The sequence below is a fragment of the Rousettus aegyptiacus genome, unplaced genomic scaffold, assembly GCF_014176215.1.
Source record: "Rousettus aegyptiacus isolate mRouAeg1 unplaced genomic scaffold, mRouAeg1.p scaffold_m13_p_12, whole genome shotgun sequence".
Lineage (NCBI taxonomy): Eukaryota > Metazoa > Chordata > Mammalia > Chiroptera > Pteropodidae > Rousettus > Rousettus aegyptiacus.
The window spans coordinates 7,887,996-7,913,033 of NW_023416287.1; the positions used below are offsets into that span (position 1 = coordinate 7,887,996).

The 25,038-nt window shown below is 58.2% G+C and overlaps 1 protein-coding gene and 1 pseudogene across 1 annotated transcript; both read right to left on the minus strand.

Moving 5' to 3' along the window:
* Positions 1 to 2,193: 2,193 nt before the first annotated feature.
* On the minus strand, positions 2,194 to 2,311 carry LOC118610392 (annotated as a pseudogene).
* Positions 2,312 to 3,550: 1,239 nt separating this feature from the next.
* Positions 3,551 to 23,849, minus strand: LOC118609979. Its single transcript, XM_036229299.1, has 3 exons — positions 23,341 to 23,849; positions 9,851 to 10,155; positions 3,551 to 3,856 (listed from the first exon to the last, which is right to left on the minus strand). Exons 1-3 carry the CDS (start codon positions 23,467 to 23,469, stop codon positions 3,649 to 3,651), a joined length of 642 nt encoding a protein of 213 aa, XP_036085192.1. The 5' UTR covers positions 23,470 to 23,849; the 3' UTR covers positions 3,551 to 3,648.
* Between the last annotated feature and the right edge of the window lie 1,189 nt (positions 23,850 to 25,038).

Sequence of the window (25,038 nt, forward strand, 5' to 3'; positions counted from 1 at the left end):
TTCAGCTCCCCTGAAAGGGGGTTGGGCCAGGGACATTTGTGGGTTCTTCACCCGCAGTGAACTCTCCCAAGGGAGAAAGGACAGGGAGGTTCTAAAAGTATTTCCAAATGCTGGAAAATCCCAAAGCAAATTCAGGACTACATCTAAAGACGACAGCTCTGTGCCGAGTGACCTTTGCAGAGGAAACTCGTCCCGTCTGAAATCCTGGTGTGCGCCTTTCACCTTAGTGGGCTGCCGGGAACTGGGCTTAGAGTTCCCGAAACGCAACTAGAACGTTCCCGTGACGACCATTTGAATTGGTGATCTGTGGTTCGGGTGCCCCACAGTTGTGTGATCTGCCCTTCGGTACTGCTGGTGGGTTTACAGGTGGTTCTGTTCAAGGCTGAAGTTTAGGCCTAAACAGGCCGGAGAAGCAGCCGTGAGGTGCCACTTTGACCAGGTTGCCTGCGTCACGCTGCGGTCCCCAGCTCCTGCCAGGTCTGCTCCGAAGAGAAAAATACTTCTACTGTGAATTTGCAGTGTAGAACTCTGGGGTGTGAGGATGCACCACAGTGACCTGACGAAGCTGGGGGGTAAAACACCCCGCTCTCGCCAACAGCAAACCAGCAAATGGGTCTCACTGCCCCCTGACCTCTGGCCACAGTCTTGGGGTGAGTGAGGGTCGGTCCCTTGAGCCGTTGTCTCTGCCAAGGAAGTTCCTGGCCCCTTTGGGAGGGGGCTGCCACTGAGGCACCGTGGCCCTTAGCGGTGATGGTAGCGACGTGGATGGTGTCGAAGATCATCACATCAGCCCCTCTGGCTGCCACGAGTCCCCGCCTGGCCCCCGCCCTTTGCCCTCGCCCCCGGAGAGCAAGCGGACACTCAGTCACGCTCCCTTTCCTCGGTGCGCCCGCTTCACACTCACCTTGTCCCAGAATCCCGCGAAGGCCCCCAGACGCGGTGTTCAGGGTTTCCTCTCCCTCGTTCGGCAATGGCTGAGAGCGGGAGGAAAGGCGGCTTCTGGGAGATGCGGGCGCGGGCCGTCGCATCGTATGTAGGGCTGAGCCGTGGGGACAACGGGGCATATGTGCCTCAACGGCTTTCTCGTGAGGATTACACGAGGTCGCCTGCCGCTGTTTTTAGTCAGAGCTGCTGCACATTGGCTGCACATTGGAAGAAAAGGGAAGATCTCCGTGCTGGAGCCGACCTCGTCACTGCTGCTGGTCCTGTCCCCGCGAACTAGACTGCACGGGCCCATCTCTGGGATGCTGTGTGCGCCTGAGGGCGAGTGAGTGTGGAGGTGCTCCTCGGTGCCAGCGACATGGGCTCAATGAATGCCAGGTCTCATTTTCCCAGAGAAGCTGTGAATGCAGATGTTTATGTGAAATCTCCCAACGTTTGGGTCAGCTAAGGAACTGCCTTTACCCCCTGCGTAAAAGCGCTATCACAGTTCTCAGGCCACAGCTGAGAACATCGTGGTGGCCTCTGACCTATGGAAGGCCTGTGGTCCTGGAAGCTCTGCCCAGGGAGGTGCTGTGGGTCCTCAGAACCCCGGGAGCACCACCTGTGGCACAGGCGGAATGTGCCACCTAACAGAATTGCTGCAGGACCCATGGGAAACAGGCCCACATCTCATCAAGCCTACGGTGCTGCCCGCTGTGAGATGCACCTCAGCGTAACACCAAGAAAAAATGCTCTCGGTTATAAGTGTAAGACACTTGATTGAAAGGAATGTCCCAATTCCAGATTAAGATGCAACCGAGCGTCCGTTTTAGAGTTGGCAAGAAGCAGGGTCTATTACTTGTGATGAGGATGGAGATGGCGGCCACACTAGGGGCGAAGGGCAGAGACCACATCGCAGCCCCTGTTCAAGTTAATCTGCCCCTTACACTCCGACAGGCAAGTCTGAGCTGGAGACCCCAGTCCTCATTGTCACTAAATAGAGAATACATGGACCTAGAAAGTACTTAAAAACAGTAGAAAGAGAATGGAGGGGAAGATGAAGCCCCTTCCCGCTTCAGGCCCGATCCTCTCAAGGCACCTGTGTGGGGGCCTCTCTAAGTGTCCCTCCTTTCCTCCTGCCCAGTATTTTATTTTTTTATTTATTTTTATTTATTTATTTTTTAGGCAAGGCAGCCCTTGGTTGACCTCACAGATTGCAAGGACTTTATCAGCTTACACTCCTTTTTTTTTTTTTTTTTTTTTAATTTTTTACACCTACAGCACCTGGTCTTCCTAGGTGGTCTCCCATCCAAGTACTAACCAGCCCGACCCTGCTTAGCTTCCGAGATCAGCTGGGATCCGGCTTGTTCAGGGCGGCGTGGCCATAGACTTTTTATTTGTTTATTTATTTTCAACATAACTGGGAACGTCACCACTTTGCTCTTACCCCAGCCAGATGCTTTTCTCCCTCACGTGACCTCTCAAGGCCCCCTGCAGAGCAGTGTCTAGAAAACCACCCAGTGGTTTTGACCAGCTGCAGAGCGCCCAGTAACCAAGTGTGCCACCACCCAGGTGACCGGGCCCTGACCGACGGACACCGAGGTGGCGCTGCCTTTTTGCTCGCCAGCCTCTGTGTGTGTGTGTGTGTGTGTGTCCATGAAATAAAATCCTGGAAGAGGACTTCTCCATCCAAGGACATGGCAGTTCTAATTGTGTTATTTCCGAGTTGCCTACAAAGAAGAATCAACTCCCCTCCCACCACCGAGGCAGAGCAGGTTTCTTCCCTCCCTCTCTCTGTGATCACACCTGCCCGTCTTGGAGCGAAATGTGCTATTTCCTAGTTTTTATGTATGTGTGTTTCTCACGCGTGAGCCTAGGTGTCTTTTCTCAAGTTGAAAAGTCGTGTTTTTTTCCTCTCATCTTTGCTACTTTTTCCTACCTGATCTGTAACTGATTTCCTATTGATTTATGCCTTACTTAAAGGAGTTCTCACTGAGACAGTTGTTTGAAGCATGGGGAGTCACCTTCAGCCATTGAGGGCCTTGTGATACAAGCACCTCAAATCGGAGAGCCTTTCCTTAGGGTCACTTGGGAACATTTTCGGCCCCTCCTCAAGACCCGTCCACCTCGGTCCTGCGGATGCGTAGAATTGAAGGCAAGCGTGTGGCCAGCACAGTGGCTTCCTGATACCACACATAGCTCTCTGGGCGACGCTGTGTGCTCTGATGTGCACAGGCAGACAAAGCGGTCTCCTTCCCCCTGGCAGTGCTTTGAAAAGTGCAGACCTCGTGCCAACATGTGGCGCTAAATGGATACGATAGAAATTTCTCCTTCCCGAAGCCAGTTCTCCCCCCCACCACTATCTTCTTAGCTCAAGTCACTATCACCTCCCTGACTCCCTGCTTCTCCCTGGCCCCCGCCCCCACAGGCCACACCCTACATGTAGCCAACAGGATCCTCGCCCCCATCTGTCCCCTCGGCCTTTCCTCTCTGAGTGGCCGGCTCCCCATTTCCCAATAGCAGTGCAAGGACCTCCCGGCCCCATCACCTACCTGATTGTGATATTTGTTCATGGCCATTATTAATGTCTAACAATCCGATTTATTGGTTTAGTTATTACTTTTCCCCTCACAGAAACGGGCCTCATGCAGGCGGGTGCCTCATCTGGCATTGTCACTGCTCTGCCCCCAACGCCGACAGTAGTGTCTTGCGCAAAGTCAGAAAGTGTTACATGAGCGAACGAATCAGTCCCCTCAGCCGGGCCTTCCTCTCCAGGTCGCCGGGGCCCGCCAGGCCATCAGCAGTGCCAAGGGAAGCACCCGGTGGCCTCTGAGGCTCCCCGGGGTCTCCACCATGTTGGTTGGTGGTGGGACAAACAAACGGACTGGCTGAGAAGCTTGGCAGCTCCAGGCAAGGTTCGTGCATGGGCGAGTGACTGGAAGGACAAACACGTGAGTGAGCGAGTGAGTGAGCAAAGGTGACGTCTGCAGGGCATCGCTCTACCTTACTGGATCCCAGCACAGGGCCTGGAGTCCCCTACAGGCCAAGGCTGAGCAGGTTGCTCACCTCTCTGTGCCCTTCGGTATCGGTACTTCTCAGGGTTGTTGTGACGCTAACGTGAGGTTTCACGTGTAGCAGCATTCTTACAGTTCGTTAGCTACTGGCATACTGCACTCCAGAAAGAGAAAAGTGCAGCTCCCCGGGTGTCCCAGCGTTGGGCTTCTCGGTTCTGGCTCTGGCCTGTGTGTCCACCATGAGCCAGCAGAGGGCGCGCGCACACTGCGGACCGGTGCGCCGGCTGCGTCCTGAGCCACGTCGGCTCCCAGCCGGCTCCCAACAGGCTCCCAGGGCTGCGCGCGGAGGAGGCGACAGATGTGGCCTCTAGGCCGGGAGGCACCACCTCTAAGCAGGGTTCTCAGGCATCTGGGTGTGTGTATTTGTTGCAGAGGGACGCTACAGGAGACTCGGGGAGAAGGCAACACTCCCATGCCTGAAGGGGCTCTACCCCGTGGTACCAGCCCACTTTTGACTGAGGCCCAGAAAGGGCGCGGCCAAGGTCATGCAGCCCAGGTGTGCGTGGGAGTGGGGAATCATGCGGTGACTCCACGGGGGACCCTGCCTGCAGGGGTGGAAATCTCAAAGCCTCAAGGGCCCAATGAGGGCGGCGGCTGCGAACTGGAGAGCTGACCATATTTGCCTCCGAAATGCCCATTCTAGGTGGCCAAATCACTTCATTTTTCGAGAGAGAATCCAGACATCAGGATTTAGTAAATTATCTACATTTTTACAATGGCAATGAAATAAAGGCTTTTTTATTTTTATCACCAGGTGCCACCCCTGAGCTACTCCTAATTCTCCCTTGGAGGAAGGCACCCCCCACCCCACTTTCTTCACCTGCCCACCCAGTCCCCCTCCTTCAGGCTTCAGTCTACAGGTCACCTTCTCCAGCTGGGTCTGTGGCCTAGAAACTGGCTGAGTCCAAGTGGTTGTGCAGGGGTGCGGGGTGGAGAGGGGAAGCTGAGCTGATTGATACCTGACTTCCCTGGACCAGGTCCGGTGGGAGGTTCCAGGATCACCGGGCTTTTCCTCAGAGGGAGGCTGTGATCTGGGGTCTACAGAAGTCCCCACCGCGCCCTTATCCTGGGCTGGAGTCCAGCCTGGAGGAAATGAGCTCTCCCCTGAAAGGTGGCCTCGTTGGCACATCTAGTCACGAGTGGCACAGAGAAAAGACATGCCTCAGGAGCAGCCTAGGAAGGGCTGTCGGCTCTTCCTGGCTCTATGGCTGGTAGCATCAGCAGCCCCCTCTGTTGGCCCAGTCGCCCCCACCGGGGTCTGGGAGATGGCAGTGGACAGTGCCTGGCATGGAGCTCAGCCAGCTCCTGGGTCCCCAAGCTGCACCCCAGCCTAGAGTAGTGGTCCCCCCCGCACGCCCCAGGGGCTGTGCCTTGGCTGCCATGCCCCAACTATTCACAATCTTGGAGCACCTGTTGGGTGCTGAACCTCAGAGGGGGCCGCCACCTGCCGGGGCCAGCCCTTCCCCTACCCCTCCAGTCCCCCCCCCGCCCCCACCCCTCACCCCCACCCCCAGTGCAGTGACTGGCGCCCAAACCATGGGTTCCTTGGAATGCGATTATTTTTCTTCCCAGATAATTCAGGCCAGAAGACTGGGCCAGCCACTTCCGGCCCTGCCGTCCTCACTGCCTTTCTGACCCTTTGCTCCACAAACTTGACACTGTGGTCAGAGCCTAAAGCCAGACCCAGAAGCCCCCTTGCCCTGACCCCTAATCAGCGCCCAGCTCTGGGAATCTGACTGTAAACACCCGGGACTCTCAGCTGCCCCTTTCCCACAAACTCCAGCTGAGAATATGCTGATCGAGCTCTGGCTCCCAGTGTGTACTGCACTCTACAGTTTGTAAGGTGATTCCAAATCACAGCACTCCCTAGAACCCTAGGGACACAGCACCACCCACACCTCCAGAGTCAGTTACTTGACAGTATTTTATGAGCGTCCTTAGGAAAAACAGCGGTAACGGTGTCAGCGGCTGAGTACCCATCATGCCCAGCGGCTGGCCCAGCATATCACTCTGGTCACCTTCTCTGCAACCCTTTGAGGGAGAAACTGTTATTATCCCGGGACCTTTTGGCGGATGAGGAAATCGAGGCACAAAGAGGTTAGGCAATTGGCCTCACATCACATAGCAATGGCAGAGCAGGGACTGAGACCGTTGCCCTAGGGCCCAGGTACCTACCCGCCAACCGCCGGGCTCCTCTCTACCTCTAACATCAAGTAAAGGGGGTTTTCAGTTGAGTTTTCCTGACTGTCCTCTCAAACTCTTGAGATTGTTGGGATTCGGACCATTGCTAAGACGGCAGGTGCCCTGTACCTGGCTACTACCCTCCTGCCCAAGGCTCAGGCACCCTGCTTTACGGTGGTCCCCAAAGAGCGGCCGAGACCGCTGGGAATTTGATGCCTTCTCCTGCCCTGAGTGACTTCAAAACCTCCGTGTCCCAAGCCCTGCTTTCATTTCAGGCATTTTATGAGCATGAAATCCAAGCCTTGGTCCTTCTGAAGATATCGAGCTCCTTAGGTGAGGGTGGGGCGGGGGGTGCTTTATGGGGTCACCGGACAGGCCATGGGACAGAGTTGGGCTTTGAAAGGATCTGAGGCCGGAAAAGTCTAATCCCCTCTTTAGGATCTGGTTCTGTGTCCCAGGAGAGCGGACCCCTCCCCTTTGTGAGCACCCATGGGCCAGGGTCCTGGCCAGTCCGGGACCGACTTCGTCTCATCTACTCTCCACCACAGCTTCCGTGAAGCCAGAGACTCTCCTTCAATTGCAGATGGGGAAACTGAGGCTAGGAGAGGCACAGCCACTCACCTGTCCGTGAGCACAGAGCCAGGTTTCTGGTTCTTCCCCTGCACCCCACCACCTCCTGGTCCCAGGCCACAGAGAGAGCGGAACTCAGGACAGGCAGGTGGGGACCTCCCCTCCCAGTAGCCTGGGCTCTCGGCTCTAACTGAAGGTGATGACAGTCGCTTGGGTGGACATCCTGAGGGTCATCAAGATTTGAGGACAAGCACTGGCTCCAGTATATCTGAAAAGCATCTGCGTATCTGGAGGACGAAGCTCCCAGAACCTGGGTGTCCAAGCCGGCTGTGGACATGGGCTTCCGGGGACAGGGTAATAGCTACAGAACCTGATTTCCTTGTCGCCTCTGCCAGACAACCTCAGCGGCTCCTCACACCCATCTTCTCCCCGGCTGGGCCACCTCCGGCACCCCCACACTACAGGTACCGCAGAGTGCACACCTCATCCTAGGGAACGAGGGCAGTCACCTCGCCACACACAACGAACTGGCCCTGGACGGCCACTGGAGCTGGGCTGCTCTCCGTTTACTCCTTCACTCACTCATCATCCAGAATGCATGTTTGTTTCCTGTGGCTGCTGTAACAGGTTACCACGCAGTCCGTGGCATAAAACAAGAGAAATGTTCTAGATAATTCCGAAATCAAGGTGTCCGCAGGGCCCTGCCCCTCTGAACGCTCTAGGAAAGAACCTTCCTGCCTGCTTCAGCTCCTGGGCTACCCAGTGGTCCTTGGCTTGTAGACACTTCGCGGTCTCTACCTCCTTCCTAACATGGCCGTCTGTGTGTCTCTGTCTTCTCCTTCTCAGGACACCAGTCGCTCCTATTCAGGATGATCTTCATCTCAAGATCCTTAACTAATGGCATCTGCAAAGACTCTATTTCCAAATACAGTCACATTCTGAGCTTCTATACGGACATGAATTTTGGGGGACACTATTCAACTTACTACAAGCACCGACTGTGTGCTCCGGGCCCAGGGGGCAGAGTGGTGACCAAGACAGGGTGGGCTCTGCTTGCATGACGCTCCAGTTCAGGGGTGGGCTGGGGAGAGGCAGAAATGGGTCACTACAGAAATGACACTGCTATAAGTGCCACTAAGAAACATCAGACGGAGCAAGGGACCCGGCCTTCAGCTTGGCCAGGGGCCAGATCATCCGCGCTGAGCCCAGCCCGCTGCGACCCCAGGTCTGTTTGGTGGCCTCCAAGGGCTCTTCCTCCTCTCCCTTAGTCCCCTTCCACACCTCCTGGGGCTTCCGCGCAGAACTCATCTGCTCCTGGAAGCCTCCCTGAAGCCCGAAGTTGCCCCCTCGGGGTCCCCAGGCCTCCTGAGCTTCCTCCCAGCGCCAGTAGGTGGTAGAGTTCTATTTTTTCGTACTTGGGAATTCTCATGTCTATTTATTTACACAAAGAATGCTTTCTGTAGAAAAAAAAATTTAATTAAAAGCATCGATAGAAAAGCACACTGACTTTCTCCTCTCCCTCAATGCCCGGTCTAGAAATTCTCCTTCTTGGCAGGTAGATGCACTCAGCAGGATCACTGGTACACAGCAGGTGCTCCATAAATGTTTGACTACATGCCTGGTGAGTGCGAGGCCCTGGGACAAGGAGTCATTGACTCCCAGGAACTCACTGGGATACAATCTTTATGCTGCCCAGTCCAGAATGGAGCACACTGTCAGTGCTCCATAAATGCTGGTAGTGGTTGGGGGTTGCCCGTGGGGTCCCTCCATCTTCGTTCATGGTGAGGGGAGCCCCTGTGCAGTAAGGGCAAGACCTGGGTGAGGCGGACCCAGGGGGCTGAGGTGTGGCCACTGGGAGAGGTTTGGACAGGCTGCCGGGATGTGGGAAATTCCAGCCCACAGCCTTCGGCCTTCCGTTCCCTGCTGCTGCCCAGACATCAGGACCTGGGGTTAGGAGAGGCAGAGCAATGGTCAATCCATGCGCATTTATTGAGCACCTACTGTGTCCCAGGAGCTGCTTCTAAGAGTTGATCGTCTAGAAAATACTTGCCTGAGTCCGCAAAGACACAGACAAGGAGGGTGCACCTTGTCTGTGGGTGTGAACTTAAACAACCATCAAGCGGAGGATGGAGAAAAAGCCATGGTGGCTTCACACAGTGGAGTACTATGCAGCTGTGAAAAAGAATGGGGCTGCATCCTTAAATGAAAAAAGCCAGGTGCTGAAAAGTATATAATATTTCGATACTATTTGTAAAACAAAACAAGATAGGAAAGAGAATAGGTGTGGATTTGTTTATGGCTTCTCAGTCCCTAGAAAGTATCGGAAGGCACCCTTAACCCACAGGGCTGAGAGTCAGAAGCAGCAGAAAGAGGTTCCCCCCCCCCCCCTAGTTATTATTCTTTATTGATACAAAATAGTTCAGGCCTACAAACAAAACATAAAGAATAACATCCGCATCACCCAACACAAGAAAGGAAATATCGTGGAGAGAGCTGAGCTCCTGCGAACCCCCCCAGCCAGCTTTTCTCCCTGCTCAGAGGAACTGCCAGCTTGAGTCTGCAACGCGCCCTCCCCATGAGTGTTTCACTTTAGCTCCTCACCTAGCACCCCTGGAATTGTATTGAGTTTTGCAGGTTTTTTTTCCTGTGCGGGTTACCTTTCCCCCGCTCAGAAATGTCGAAAAATAGATGAAAAAGAGGTTTTCTTGCATTGTCACCCCTCTGGATTGCCCGTGGACCTTCGGTTTCCTGGAAAGGGGCTTCAGCCCTTAGCCTGGACCACTGAAGGACCCCAGGAGAACAGAGGAGCTGGGCCGTGGAGCAGATGAAGACCTGGGCACAAAAGCCCGAGGGCGGCTCGCTAGCTTCTGCAGGCCCAGGGCTCGGAGCCAGCAGGCTGGAGCCGGGAGGCCTCCTGGGCCTCCTCACAGCCGCTTTTGATAAAGCCCCTCTGTGCGCGGGGTGGGGGGGCCCGGCCGGCTGGAGCCAGCTCACATCTGGAGGCCAGCACAGGCCCGGGGCAGCCGGCGCGGCTGACAGCGGCGCCGCCCTGAGCCACACGCCCAGCCCTGGGTAAACACGCCCGTGCCCACACAGCAGCTCACCTTTCGCCCACAAGGCTGCCTTTCTTCTCGGACCCAGGCCGAGGCCACCACGAACATTCCTCCCGGCACAGGGCAGAACGGGCCTCTGACCTTGAGGCTGGGCAGACATCCGAATGCAGGCGCTGGGCGATGCAGAAGAGGCCGTGGAAAAGCACGTGGTACGTGCCAGGTGCCAAACGGCTGCCCCGGGAGTGGGTACATGTGTCTCGGCGAGGGTGTTCTGGAGCTGGGAGACCTGCGTTCGAATTCCGGCTCCAGCCGCGTGGACTCGAGCGAGGCGCTCGACCTCTCCGAGCTTCTATTTCCTGTCAAATGGGAATAATAAGAGCTACTCCCCAGCAGCTGATGGGGATACTTAAGAAGTCACCATGAGGTAGCTGCTCAGGAGCGTGCTGGCCCACAGGTGCCCAGGGCTATGACTGCTCAGGCCCTCGCCCAGCAGAGCTGTCCTGAAGGTGCCCTGCGCTGGGCATGGAGGTTCAGTTGGTGAAAAACAGGGCCCAGCTGTTGAGGATTTGTGTCTTTGCTCAGCCGAGCAGGAAGAGATGATCACAGGGGAACCCCAAGAGAGGATGGCCCCTACCTGTTCTTCAGCCTGCTCCCCTGGGACAAGGCTACCGCGCTGCCACCCAAGGGACAATCCGGGGCCAGCCTGGATGAGAGCAGGTGGTCAGCTCTGTACCCCTTTCCCTGGGGATCACGACCGAGGACCAGGCCTGGGTCTTTACCACAATGTGGGCTCTCTGGTTGGTGGCCGGAGAAGCAGCCAAGGCCTCCCGACTTCCAACCGGGTGCCGTGTGACCGGACCCAGCGTACGCCAGTGTACACCAGCACGGTGGGGCCTCAGCACGTCCCGCTGCGCCCGTGACACCCCCCACCCATTTCTTCGTATGCCGGGGCGAGGGGGTAGGGACAGTGGCACAGGTACCAGTCGTGCCGTGGTGGTGGGGAGACTCGTGAGAGAGGCCGCAGGAAGGGCACGGCGCCTGGCGCAAGGGAGAGGTCTGAGCGGGTATCAGGGTGGCTTCCTGGAGGAGGCCGCCATTCTCTACAGTGGGAGGAGAGACGGGAATCGAAGCAGTAGTGGGGAGAGGGAGAACTGAGCACCCTCTGCAGACGGAGTTCCCCACCCCCACCCCCCGAGCTGTCCCCGCGAGCCGCTTTGCCGACTCTTCTGGCGGCTGACGGGGTCTGTCCTCAAGCCTTTCCCACTTCACAGCTGAAGACACTGAGGCCCAGGGGCGAACATCCTTTGTTCCCTCAAGGAGTAAAAGCCAGAGCCAGGTTTTGCACAGCAGAGCCCGTCGCGCCTCCCTCCCTTCTCCCTTCTTCCCTCCCTGGGGTCTTTACCGCACCCCACTGCGTGCTAGACTCACGGAGAGGAAGCGAACCCAGTGTCAACCCTCAGGAGCCCCCTCCTCACGCCTCTGTCTACCACCGACCTTGAACCGTTCCTTGCCCCTTCTGGGCCTCGGTTTCTCTCCTCCAAGCAATGGGTTCGACTTCTGCAGCCCCTTCTGGCCCAGTGTCCCTCACAGGGCAGCACGGAGGAGCAGCAGCAGGGGCCTCCTTGCCCCAGTGAGGCGGGGTGGGGGTCCTCCACCTGCTGCCACCCCCCCAGTCCCCCGTGAACCTGCTCGCCAGGCTGGAGCCAGCCGCCATCTGGAGCGACGGGCTGTTTATGGAGCCAGGCGGCGGCCCTGGCTCTGACCCGGCCAATCTGGAAGCGATTAGCGGCCCGGGCTGGGGAGCATTTGGAGTTCTCATCAGCCGGTCAGGACCCCCCCCCCAGCCCCCACACCCCGCGCCACCCCGTGCCGAGGCCGCTCTGGGGGTCTCCAAGGAGCCCCCTTTCTTGCAGGGCACTCCAGCTCGGATCCGCTCCAAGGCCTTGAGCTCTGAAAACCAGCAGTGGCGAGACTGGGCCACACACAGGCCAGGATGCGGGGGCGGGGTGGGGACTGGGGTGGGCGGAGGAGGGAGATCTGGGGCCTTCCAGAAAGAAACGTCTTGCGGAATTGCTTTCCGGTGGGTTTGCTTTTGAATATACATACAAGTGCATAGGGAAACACCCCCCGCCCCCCAACATGCAGCTCAAACAGCACAAGGGCGTGTAGGGTGTAGAGTGGCAGCCACTTTACAGTTTGTCCTGCCCCTTCCTTCCCACCCCCCTGGCCGAGCGCATATTTCTACCACTATTTCTGCTAATCATCATGTTAATAATAGTAATGGCAGCAAAGGTTCCTCTAGTATGTGCTGGCCACAGTCCCACGTGCTCCATGTGGATCATGGGGCGACGTGATCCTAGGGGGGAGTTCTATTATCCTCATCATCCCCATTCTGTGGGTGGGGAAACTGAGGCACGGAGTGGTGAAGCACCTGCCCAGCGCCGCATGACAGCAACTGGCGGAGCCAGGATTCAGGCCTTGGCTGCCAGGCCCCGCTCTGTGCTCAGAACCCCTGCACCTCCTGCCTCTCCCGGGCCCCAGAAGGCTCCGCTGTCTGGACGGAGCCCGGCAGATCCGACGAGGCCTTGGAGATGCACCGTTGGGTTGTTTCCATCTGGGGCCGGTGCCAACCATGCTGTGAACACCCTGATGGGATGTCGTGCCACATGGGGTTGGGAGGAGGAGGTGGGGTGTCTGTTCCCAGAAGGGCCTGGCCCGTCACAGGGATGAGCAGTCCAGGGGCCCAGGGCCACTGCCCCCCTGTCCTCTGTGCTGGAGGTGCTGCTGACGCTCGATCCAGTCCCCTGGGAGGAGAGAGGACGCCTCCTCAGCAGCCACATCCTGGGCCTGTTTCCAGGGAAACCCAGGCCCAGCCCAGCACATGGGAGGACTTTAGCTCCTTGGCACTCGACCTGCCCACCGCTCCCCTCTGATGGGTGGACAGGACTCGAGTCTCCCCTCGGGCCTTCCCACCTCCAGCTTCACCCCTCCAGGGCTCCACGTGGCAGCCGGAACAAGCCTCGAAAAATGTAATCAAGTCAGCTTTCTCCCAGTGTACTCCCCCACCCTCAGGGGCAGGTCCTACCCCCTCCCCACCCCCACCCTTCATCTAGGCCAGGGCACGGACTAGTCCCCAAATTGACATGCCCACCTCACTCCCAGTCCTTGGCACAGGCCGGTTCCTCCATCTGGAACACCCTCCCCAGCCTTCAGCTCCTCGTCCTTCCTGTCTGAGCTTACAGCCTTCCCCAAACCCCCAGGCCGGGTTAGGCAGGGCCTCCCTGGTTCCCCTCGCCTGAGGCCCCAGTGAATCTTAGCTTGGATCACACTGTCGTCAGATGGCTGTCTCGCCTGACAGAATGTCAGCTCCAGGAAGGGAGAGATTTTTGCCTGTTTTATTCATTTTGGTATCCCTGGAGCCTAGAGCAGAGTCTAGGGCACAGCAGGTGCATAAGAAATGTGTTGAATGCATACATGCAGGAATGAATGCATGAATGTATGAATGAATGAGTTGAGTCAGTGGGGGAGGAGGCCCGCTGAGAGCAGCGGGGTCCAGGCCTAGCCCAGCGGGACGTGAAGGGGGAAACAAAGAAGAGTTTATAAAGCACCTAGTGTGCGTCAGGGCTTTCTCACCCCCATGGCCTGCGAGACCCATCATACAGATGAGGAAACTGGGCCCCCCTTATTTATTCTGCAAATCCATCCTGTGAGTCTCCGGACCTCGGGCTGGGAGCTGGGGGTGACAGCAGAGAACAATCCAGGCTGGATCCTGGTTTTTCGGAGCTGGTGGGGGGAAGCAAACCTAACCGGAAGTGGAATGGAATGAACCAGAATTAGCACCTTGCCGTGGGACGCTACTCCCAGCCAGCCGCTGGTGTGAATCCTGGCACCGCCATGACAGCTGTTTAAAAGGCTGCGTTCTTGATATACGTGAAGTCTATCTGCCCCTGTTCCAGGCCTTCAGTGACAATGAGCTCACTATGCACCAGGCCCTCAACTAAACACTTTGCACAAATGCGCTCATTTAATTCTCACAGGTGCTCAGGAAGAGGGAGGGCTGTTATCGTCCTCATCTTACAGGTGAGGAAACCGAGGCCCAGAGAGAGTAAGTGACTTGCCCAGGGACACAGAGAGGTAGACCCAAGAGAGTAACGTGAAATTATACACAGAGTCATGGATGCCAAATTCTGGATGAAGTCACCTCTGGAGGGAGGGCGGGGGGGGGGGGGTGCACAGACGTCTCTGCCATGTTTTTTTTCTCTTTTGGACGGAAGCTCAGGCACCCATCCTCAGCTCTTTTTTGCAAGTCAGAAATAATCCGTCACAGCGAGTAGCCACGTAGCCGCATTACGTAGGGTGACTAACGGTGGACACGGGGCAGGCCTTTGACCCGGCTCCGGCTCCGTCTGACTCGGGGCCCCTCTCGGCTCCCGCTCTGCCTCTAGGCCCTCCCAGCCCTCTGTGACGCAGCTGTGGTGGCGTTTGGCAACCCAGGCTGCCCACAGTTACGACAGCCACTGCATCTGCCAGCTGGGGGCGGGGCGGGGGGAGGTGGCGGGGACGTGGGCCTGCCCCTGCCTCTTCCGGTTGACCCTTCCTCCTGGCAGCCCAGCCGAGGTGCCCGGATGCCCTCCGTCCAGCGACACCTTTCCTCACAGTGCTCTGCCCCGCCTGACGTCACGACTGTTTGCAGTGATCAGAAAGGGCGAGAATTGTGTCTGAGTTCAGTCTCTCCCCAGAACGAGCATGCCTCTGGCTCTCAGTGCGCGTTCGCTGAATGAACAGATGAAACGCTGGATCAATTATTCGCAGCCCCTCCCTCCCTTTCATCTTTCCGTCCTTTCCGGAGATGTTTATTATTGTGCCAGGCACTGTACTAGGTGCTGGGGACACACCTGTGAACAAAACAGGACGCCTGCCCTCACAGAGCTGGAGTTCTAGGAAGGACGCTGGCCAACAACGCAGTCACCCCAGAGAAGGCAGCGCTGCAGCGGAAAGGGCCGGCGAGAGGCTCCTGGGCCGTGCACCCCTGTGGCTGGGGGCCAGCCTGCAGGGAGGCGGAGGGGGGGTAGGGTGGGGGGGGTCTCCCCCAGGACTGGGCGCCTCCTGCATGCCGGGAGACTCAGAAAGCAATGGGAGTGAAAAGACACACGTTATAAAAGAGGAAACCCTTGGTCACCAGGCAAGAGTGTCAGGGCCTGACCTTGCCCTCCAGCCAGGAAGCCGCCCTGAGGAAGTGACGCCCGTGCAGTGCCCGGAACACCGAGGGGATCCGAGTGGCCGAGGAAGAATATTCCGGGCAGGGGCACCAGCCCGTGCAAGGGCAGGAAGGCTGCCACACATCTCGGAAGCTGCCGGCTCCCCTTGGGACGCCCCATCTCCAGCCTCGGTTCTTTCTTTGTGTGCCCGCTCTAGGCAGGGATGCTGGAAGGTTCTCTGGGAGCCTTTGAGGGGCTGGGCATGGCGCGTGATTTAAATCCTGCATCGGGCTGGCTCGTTTCTCTCCATCTTCCCCGCTGGGCTGTGAGCCCTACGGGAGCGGGCACAGCACAGTTGTGCACAGTAGGTGCTCAGGGAGTAAATGAGTCAGTGAGTCTCAGCCTCCTCATCTCTGCGGTGGCCACAGGGGAGGGATGAAATGCTTCTTACATCTTCGAGTTGTCTCCTCTCCCCATCTGCCGGCAGTAGGGCACGCTTCCCTGGATGCCTGAGTCCTCAGAAACGACCCTCTCTGGGGGCTCGGGGGAGAGAGAGATGAGCGGGTGGATGGAACGCTTCTCCAGCACGGAGAATGGAGGAGTGGAAAGGCCGCGGGGCCGGGTGCGAGAGCACGCACGGGCCAGCACGCCACCCCCAAGGAGATCTGGGTCCTGTTCGCGGAGAGCTGTGGGGCCAGCGACCTCTCCTCACTCGCCCAGCAATCCCAGCTGGGCCCTTGACCGAGCACGGCCTCCCCTTCTGAGGAGACCGGCCATGAGTTGAAGGCCTCCTGGGTGCCAGTCTCCACCCTCAGTGGTTTACATGTCGAATCGGCTCATCGAGTCCTGCCATCCAGTTCGTTTTCTCCCCACTTTGCAGAAGAGAAAACTGAGCCTCGGAGAGGTAGAGTGGCCTGCCCGAGGCCACACGACTGGTGAGTGGCAGGGCCGGGCTTTGAACTCAGGGTCCCTGACACTGTTATGTGCCTTCGTGGCCCGGCATAGCTGCTTCCTAGGAAAGGCTGTGGGAGGGGCCTCACTTCCCCATCTGGGAACTCGCATGTCCGGTCAGTGTCAAGACCTCAATGATGCCCTCCCTCGGGGCAGTGGAGCACTGAGTTGGCATTTCCCGTTTCACCCTCACGACGATGACTCCATTCGACAGAGGAGGAAACTGATTCTCAGAGGGATAAGGGATTGGCCCAGGTCATGACCTCGGGCTCTCCTGAGGGCCTGGGACTTTTTCTGAGTCTGTTCATTGAATGAATAATAAGAATAGGGACACCCAAGGATGAAGGGACTTTAGGACGGGGTGGGGGAGCAGGAGAAGGGACACACGGAGAACAAGGGAGAGCAGGCCTGGAACCCCAAACACTGACTTCCGGCCTCTGCTCTTCATTGCATCCTAGGGGAAGGTGGGGGTCTGGTCCCTTGGTCCAGGTTCTTTCCTGAGAGCAAGGAGGGGCCAGGGGAAGCGTCCCCACATCTCCCAACTGAGGTCATGCCCGGGGTCCTGCCCAAACAAACAGGAAATACCAGGCAGTCCCCCAACCCCCCACCCCAGGGAGTGAGAAGGCTCCCCTAGGATTCCAGTGATTCCAGCGCTAGCCCAGCCTAGGTGGGGATCAGGGCCCTAGCAGGGCCTATAGGACCTAGGGTGAGGCCCCCTCTTGGAGCCTCAGTCTCCCTCTCGGTGGTCACAGGGTCTGGGTCTGCCACCTCCTGGCCGTGTGACCTCAGGCAGGTGGTTCTCCACCTCTGATGCCCACTGGGTGAGAATACACACAGCGTACTCCGTCGACCGAGCCATTAGTACCCCAAACCAGGGCACGATGTGGTAGGCCAGCCTGTGGAAAGGTCCCCGGGGCCCTCTGGGAAGGACGTCCTGGCTTCTGTGAACTCAGGACCACTCCGAGTACCTCGCTACACCTCAGTTCCCAGCCTGTAAAAGAGGCAGAATCGGAACACAAGCTGAACGAACTGCAGGGACCGAAGATGGGAGAAGGGACCGGCCGTGGGAGAAGGCGAGATGAAGGGAACCCAGTGCGTGAAGCGGGCGCCTGGAGCACGTGCCTCCTGGTTACTCACGTCTCTTTCCCAGTGAGAAAGGCCGACCAGAACAGGGCAGGAAGGGCCCGGTGGACAGGACCGAACCCCATCTCTGGGGAGCTTGCAGAGCACTAACGGGGGGCAGTGGAGGAAGGAGAAACGGGCCCGGGCAGGGGCGAAGGCGGCTCTGTTCCCTCCTCCTGGTCCTTGCAGCCAGGGAGCAGGTGCTCCCCGTGCCAGGCTTTCTATGCGTAGTCCTCAGTTCTCCCCAGACCCCAGCTCCTGACTCCAGCCCAGAGCCTCTCAGCTGGCCGTGACTCCATGGCATCTTTTGTGCCCGGCAGGCCAGAGAGACACAGCAACTTGCCATAGGTCACACAGCAGAGTCGTTGCCACTTCCCCAGGCCCTCTTTAGAGACGGTGGGATCCTGGGGGTGGGAGGGAGTGGGCAGGGGGGCCGCATGGGCCCTAGACCTGGAAAAGACTTGAGGAAACTAAGCACCAGGGAGAGTCCTCTGGCTCTGAGGCACCGAATGTGCCATGGGCTCTGTACTGGGGCCCGTCCACCACCTGCTGCCAGGCATGTCCCGGGGCGAAGGAACCTGGGAAATGAGTTCAAGCTCCCTCGTTCCACCTTACGATGGGCACTAAGCTGCTGTCAAGTGCAAGGCAAGGGCACCCAGAGCACAGCTTAGTAAACTGGGGCTGGTCACTGTCACTGTCACTGTTAAAGACCTGTTCCTTAATCCCTCCGAGCCTCCGTTTCCTCGTCTGTAAAGTGGGTGCGATGGTCCACTCCACAGGAAGTCCTACTGAGGGAGGGTTCTAAGAGTTATCCTGTGTAAAGCACTTACTATGTGCCTGGATATTTAATTCCACTTCTATTCCAATCCCCAGCACAGTGCCTGGCACACAGTAGGAGCTTTAATATGTCTACTATATGATGATAATGATGATGATGATGATGATGACCCTGCCTCTCCTACTCCCCAGCTGTCTGAGGTCTCGAGCCATCCACCACCTTCCCACCTCGCTCACCTCCACTTTCCTCCTTCAGAAAATCACAGTAACAACGGAGCCTGCCTCTGGAGCTGAGCGAGGACCCATTCATGCATTCCAGCAAATACTTATTAAGCACCTACTGTTTTAGGAACTGGGGATACAGCTGGGAGCAAAACAGAAGAGAGAGAGAGAGAGAGAGAGAGAGAAGACAAAAAACCTGCCCTCACGGCCTGACACCGTGAGGGAGGGCAGAGACAGACAAGGCAAACTGGAGTTTTACACGGCATGCTGGGAGCCGACGGAGCAGAGAAAGCGGCCGAGCGCGGGCTGTACTAGTTTTATGTGGCTGTAGGTGTGTGTGTGTGGTGGGGGGAGCTGTGTTGGGCCTGTGGGCGGGGGGGGGGGGCAGGGGTTGAGGGGGGCTTTCCATGTGAGGTGGGAGCCCTGGAGGATTCTGAGCGAGAGGGACATGGTCTGACCTAAGTTTTCCTGCTGAGCGTGGACTCTAGGGGATGGGGGGGAGGGGAGGCGGGGAGCCCTGGAGAGTGGCGCTGCCAGGGTCCGGATGCCAGAGGGTGCAGCTGGGGAGGAGGGTGGGCAGAGAGGTGGAGAGGCGTGGTCGGGTCCTGGGTCTGCTTTCATCTGTAAATCTTCCTCAGGTGGACTTTCATCCCTGTTTGGCATCTGAGGAAACAGAGCCTCAGAGCTGAGGGGCCCCCCAGGGAGCCCCAAAGCCTTGAGCTGTGACCAAAGCAAACCTCCCCTCAGCCTGGAAATCCTCATGTCTGAGTCCTCTCCTAGCCCACACCTGCCCAGAAAGAACAGGTGAGGAGCCCAGGTCCCCCCAACGACCCTTGTCTTGGCCCCATAGACCTCTACCAATCCCGCTACCTGGGACATGGCTTCTTACCAGGACACCTGATGATCACTTCTGTTATTATTAGATAAGTAACAAGCTATAATTATACGTTACGGAAATAAAATTCCCTGGACGTCGAAGGAGATACTATCATTGGCCCCATTTTACAGCTGAGGACAGAGTCTAGGGGTGGTCACTACCTAAGGTCACACAGGAGCAGCACTAGGATTCGAACCCCCAGACCTGAGGTTCCAACGGCCAAGCTTTGGTCAACAATGTAGAATGAAACAGGCTGTCCAGAGGTTTTGGTCAGCCACCCTTTCGAGACAAGTGGTGAAACTGAGGCCTGGACAGTCTCAGGGCCCCGCCCCTAGCCACAGAGAGACCCCAAAGCAAGTCCAAGAGGCCGAGAGGCCCTTTCCCACAATCTGGGGGCTCCGGGCCCTGCAGGAAGTGGCCAGCACTAGGACAGGCCTGCAGCTTTGATCAGCTTTATGAGCCTTGGCTGTTTATGGAGGCCGGGCCCCGCCCCCTGCTACCAGGACTGTGTCTCGTCACTGGCACTCGGGATATTAGCAGTCCCAGGAGAGTCTGCCGGCCAGGGTCTTGGCCCCATTTCCTCCACCCTGGCCCATGCCCTGCCTCTTGGCCTCCACCCCTGGGAACAGGGTGAGGAGGTCCCCTCAAACCAGATCCCCTCGCGGAGGAGCCTCCGTGCTGTTCTGCTGTTCGTCCGCAAATGCAGAGCAAGCGGGTCCCACCTCCGGGCCTTCGCCCCGGCCCTGCCGCCGCCCGACGCCCGCACCCCCGGCTCCTGCCATGCTGCCGCTCCGTCACCTCCTCAGAGGTCTCCCTGACCACCCTGGCCGAAGTCGTCCCCCACCCCCGTCGCCCTCTAGCACAGCCTTAATTTAATTCTTCCTTGCCCGCATCACTATCTGGCATTTTCTAGCTCATTCTTTTTCCTGCGAATTTTTCGCCTTTTTCCTGGGACGGGGACCCCATCAGTCCCACTCATTCCTGCGTCTCCAGAGCCTAGCATGGTTTCAGCACACGATAGGTGCCCAATGAATGTTTTTTGGGTGCAAGAATGATAAAATGTCTTGGGGAGTGAGCTACGAGCAGCCCGAGGCCCCGAAGCACTTCTCAGAGTCCCCCCCTATCCCCGCCCCTCAAACGTGCCTGGAAAATTCACAGACACAGACATTGCATGCAGAGGGGCGTTTCAGCCCCGTTTTATGGATGAGGAAACTGAGGCTCAGAGAAGCAATGTGACTTAGCCAGTGACCCCAGCCTGAAGGAGCGGAGTTGAGATTCAATCCCAGGTCCCACTGCACCAGACCCCGCGGTTTCTGACCCCCTTTTCGTCTCCCCCTCTCAGTCCTCTCTCCCCCCACCCCCTTACCCCAGGCCTGGCTCACGCCTGCGATGGCTCCCGACAAGAAGCAGCTGGGGACAGGTGTCTGACCAGCCAGGCCAGTTCTGGAGCATGTACAGGGGGCTCCCTCCTCAGCCCCGGGCAATGCGGAGGGATGACAGTGAACACCTGCTCCCACACCTGCCCCTGCCTCCTCACCCTCATTCAGGCCTTGCAAGTCCCCCGACACCCACAAGGCCACAATGAATGGTTTGTTCTCAGAGACCCCTGATGCCTCTCCCCACCCCCTCGGCTCTGTGACCTGGGGCAGGTGCACCCTGCTCTTGGCCTGGGGAGGGAGCAGCAGGCGGGAGATTTCCATCCTTCTGTCCAGACGCCACTCACAGCAGCCTCCCCGCTCACCCCCACCAGCTGCTGGGGAACCTCAGGGCCCAGGGGCAGGGGGCATGCAGGCACCTGCTGGAGAAGGCTGGCTCCAGTTTTCACAGAATTTGTTAGGCTTCCCAATAACCCTGGAGGCAGTCTGCGGTCATCCCTTATTCTAGCTGAGGCAATAGAAGCCCAGAGACAGAGAGGGCAGGGCACTTGCCCTAGGTCACACAGCGAGCGGGCCTGGAACCCAAGTCTGTGTGTTTTTCCTATTCCTCTAACTTGTCTCTCCTCGGGCCATCCATGCCACAAGAGCCTAGGCCGAACACTTACTATGCGTCGGGCTTTCAACCCCATCCCAATTCATTCAAAACAGTCCGTCAGCACATCAGGATTTGCCACGCACTGTGCGGGGTCTGGGCATGGAGCAGAACGAGACAGGCGCCCCAGTCCTCCGGGGGCTGACCTTCCAATGGGGAGACAGACAATAAATAAGCAAAGGCAGAAACCAGTGGGATTACTCAGCCGCGATAAGGGTGATGAGAGGGGACTTTAGAGAGTGAAGTCAGGGGGCGGGCGCTCTGAGGAGGGGACCCCTCCGAAGGAGGAGGAGGAGGAGCTGCCCTGTGAAGAGGAGAAGGGGCCTCCACCCCGGGGGGTGGGGGGGGCGGCATCCGTGAAAGCAAAGGCCCCACAGTGTGGGAGGGCGTGTGAGGCCCCATGGACACTCCCGTTTCGCAAAACTGTATCGAGTGTCTACTGTGAACCAGGCTCTGACCTAGGAGCTAGGGACACAGAGCGACTGAGATGACACAGTCACTGCCCTTGTGGGAGTCTAGACGGAGCCCAAGTCCTCTGACTCCCAGGCCGGTAGCCACAGAGCTGCTTCCAGGCTCACCCCCTCCTCCAGGAAGCCTTCCCCGACGATCCTGGCCTGCGAGGCCCTGCCTCAGTCTAGGACTCCGTAGGTCGACTCTGACACCAGCCCCCCTCCACCTGCATGCGCCCAGAGCCACTCCTCTGGAGCTGGCACCCGTCTCAGGATGGCGGGGAGGGCTTAGGCACTGGCAGGATGTTTTATCCATTAAGGTCCTGGCAGACGCCGGGAGACGGGTGGGGTGGAGGTGGGAATGATGACTTGTGCAGGCGGGACGGTGCCTCCCCCGCTGTCCAGGCCTGGCTGTCCCCAGGGCTGTCCCAGCTCTCTACCCTGGGCGTCCCCGCCAGGCCTGGCCACGGGGAAACGGGACGCAGGGAGTCCCAGGAGTTCCCTAGGCACACTGCGCGCTCCCAGCCTCCGGCCTCAGCCCTCAGGCAAAGACCACAGACTGGGGCCCTTGGACCAAACCGGATCCACAGACAGAGAGTCATTTGGCCTCTAACAGGGTTTGAAACAACTAGAATTCCTTGCCCGTCGATTTCCATCACAATCCAGGCTTCCCACTTTCCCACGGCCGTGGGCCCACTTTCCTGCATGGCAGTGAACCCCGCCCTCCACAACCCCCACCAGGCCCCGTTGCCCCTTTGCTCATTTAATGCCTGCCCGGCATCTGTGGGCACCGGAGTCGTCTGACCTTTGTTTAAATCAAGGAAAGAAGAACAAATAGTGGGCTTTCGGGCAGAGGTGAGGGGAGGAAGGATTCGGGCTCCCAAAAGCAGCCCCTGGAGGCGCTGGAATTTGTAATCCCAGGCCGGAAGGGGACATCCCTCTGACCTTTCCAGGCTCAGCCGACCCCAGGGCTGTCCGACCAGGGCCCTCCATGTGAGAACGTGCCTACCCCTGCACCTCTCCCAGGAGGACGAGCGGGCCTGGCACATACGTCTTGCAGACGTACGTATGTGTGTTTGTGGGCACAGAGGACTCTCGGGGGACTCGGATCTTGGATCTGCCATTCGATGGCTGCACAGCCCTGAGCAGGGGCCTCTCCCTCTCTGGGCCCAGTTTTCTCACCTGTAAAATAAGCCTAGGGCTGGCTCCAGACAAGAGGACGAGTGACTTTAACTATGGGGCCCCAGGCTTTCTGGGGTCCCCTGTTGGGCTTCGGCGCTCCCCGTGGGTGCTCCTCACAGTTCCGGCTCGGTAAATGCCGGTGGAATGAACAAACACACGGACGAAAGAATGAAGGAATGAATGAAGCAGTCCCACTCCCCAGTACAGCTGGCCTAGCTCAGGAAGACGGCGGGGGGCGGGGGGCGTCCGGCAAGATCAGGCCCCGCATAGCGAGGGCCTGGCCCAGAATGCCACGGACACCGCGCAGGTGGTGGGGTTTGCTGCTAAATCTGGCAGGAAGGGCAAAAAATATTCTCAGAAATCCTTAAATTGCTCGAAATATGTAGAGGACTCGCCCTGCCGCCGGATGGGTGTCTTCTCCTGCCCCCCCCGTCGGTTACTCGCTTCAGCCACACTGGCCTCCTGGTCCCCCGTTTTGAACACACCAGGCCCCGTTCCAGCCTCGGGTCCTTCACACTTGCTGTTACCTCTGCCCGGAATGCTCTTCCTGACCTGCAAAGAGTTGCGCGTCTCCCTCCCTTACTTCCTTCAGGTCTCGGCTCAAATGTCACTTTCCCAGGGAGGCGAGCCCTGACCTCACTCCATCCCGCTGCTGGGAGCAGCCCCTCCCCCTCCTGGTGCCGCTCTCGGCCATGATGGTTTGGCCGCTGCTGATCTCACAGCTCTCACCCCTACCTGGTGCCGAGGCTTTCGTTTCTTGGTCCTCTCCCAGCGCCCTCCTGGGGCAGAGATCTCGCTTGACTCAAAGTTGTAACTCCGGCACCTGAAACACTGCCTGGCGCATAGTAGGTGCTCAAAAAACATCTGTCACATGAATAAATAAACACCATAGCACAGAGAGGGACGGAAGGCCCTAGAACAAACTGGCACACGTAGCAGACAGAAGTCACACAGTGGAACGGCACGATACACTATGACGACCCACACGGCCCAGCGGAGACAGGCTGGCCCTCGAGGCCTCAGCCGCTCTGGACGAAGCAGCCAAGAGCTCCCTCCTGAAACTATGATCCTGACCCAGCAGGCGCCACCGGGGGCAGGTGGCTGAGAGCTGCCTTTGGACTGGGGGGTCTTCCCACGTCGCCTCCCAGCAGCTCTCCTGGTCTGAGGGTTTTTCCGCCCACTCAGTCCCTGTTCCTGTCCAGCCGGACAGGTCAGGGGTGGTTTCTGGTCTGGGCCCTGGGGTACTTGTCTCCTGTCTGGGGTGATTCCTGCTGAGTCACTCGCCACGGCTCTAGATAGGCTCCTATAGGCCTGACCCTGTTAGTGGGGGGGGGGGTGGGAAGGTCATGGTCAGAGAGATGAGACAGGAGTCTACACGGCAGCAGAGGGGGCGGCGGGTGGGGGTTGTGTGCCGGGCTGGCCACAGGCTGCTTCTCCCACTCACTAGTGGTTTCTGCTTCACCTCTGCCTCCGGCCCCCAGCATGGCTCTAAAAGAGCGGAGCCTCCTCCCCTCCAGCCACTCCTCTGAACGAGGCCCTGGCTAGCCTGCTGGTTATAAAGGAGAAGGAGAAGGAGAGAAGATTTAGAGTGTCCCCCGCAAGGAGCTCTCCATGAGGGAAAACTGGCCAGCGATAAGCTCTCCCCTGCCCAACGCAGATTTCAGGCTGGACTCGGAAGGCCAGTTCCCTCGTGGAGTGGGGTCCTGGTCTGAGACTTGGGCCTCACGTCAAAGCAGTGGCAGGCTAGGGGGCTGGGAGGTCCTGATTCCAATCTGGTCGTTACCGTGGCACCTCCCTCTCCCCAGCCCTCACCCTAATCCATCGTTGAGACGGGTCGATTCTGCCCCTAAGTCTACCTGGAATCTGATTATGTCTCACCACGCCTGTTACCCCTCCGCTCACGACCCCGCAGGGGCTCCCACCTCACTCAGAGCAAAAGCCGAATCCTCACCGTGGCCTGCTCGATCTGCTCACCCCACTCCCTCGCTGAACGCAACCCCCTCGCTTACTCCATTGCAGCCGCGCAGGCCTCCTGGCTGCTCCGCGGCGAGGACAGCCGCGGTCCTGCCTCAGGGCCTTTGCACTTGCTATTCCGTCTGCCCGGAACTCTTTTTCCCCTACTTCCTTCAAATCTTTACCTGGCATCACTTCCTGAAAGACATCACTTCCTTCTTTCAACCCTCACCTACTGGGGAGACCACCCCCTCTGGCACCCTGACTCCCCCAGCTGTGCTCGGGTCTTCCTTCCTGATCTTTATCATGACTCACTGTACCACATGCTCGTTGGAGCTGGTCTGTTTCCCTTGGTAGAAGGATAGCTCCATGAGGGCAGGAACGGTGTCTGCTTTGTTCATTGTCTTATTCCCCATCCCCAGAGCAAGACCTGGCCCACAGTAGGTACTCGGTGTATTTGGGGCAGATGAATGAATGAGT

Coding starts and splice junctions, on each gene's coding strand:
- LOC118609979 (XM_036229299.1), bottom strand. CDS start 23,469: ATGTTTTTTGAGCACCTACTATGCGCCAGGCAGTGTTTCAGGTGCCGG. Junction 10,156..23,340: donor AACGAAAGCCTCGGCACCAG/GTAGGGGTGAGA, acceptor CCCATTTGACAG/GAAATAGAAGCTCGGAGAGG. Junction 3,857..9,850: donor GGCAGCCTTGTGGGCGAAAG/GTGAGCTGCTGT, acceptor TTGTCCTTCCAG/TCACTCGCCCATGCACGAAC.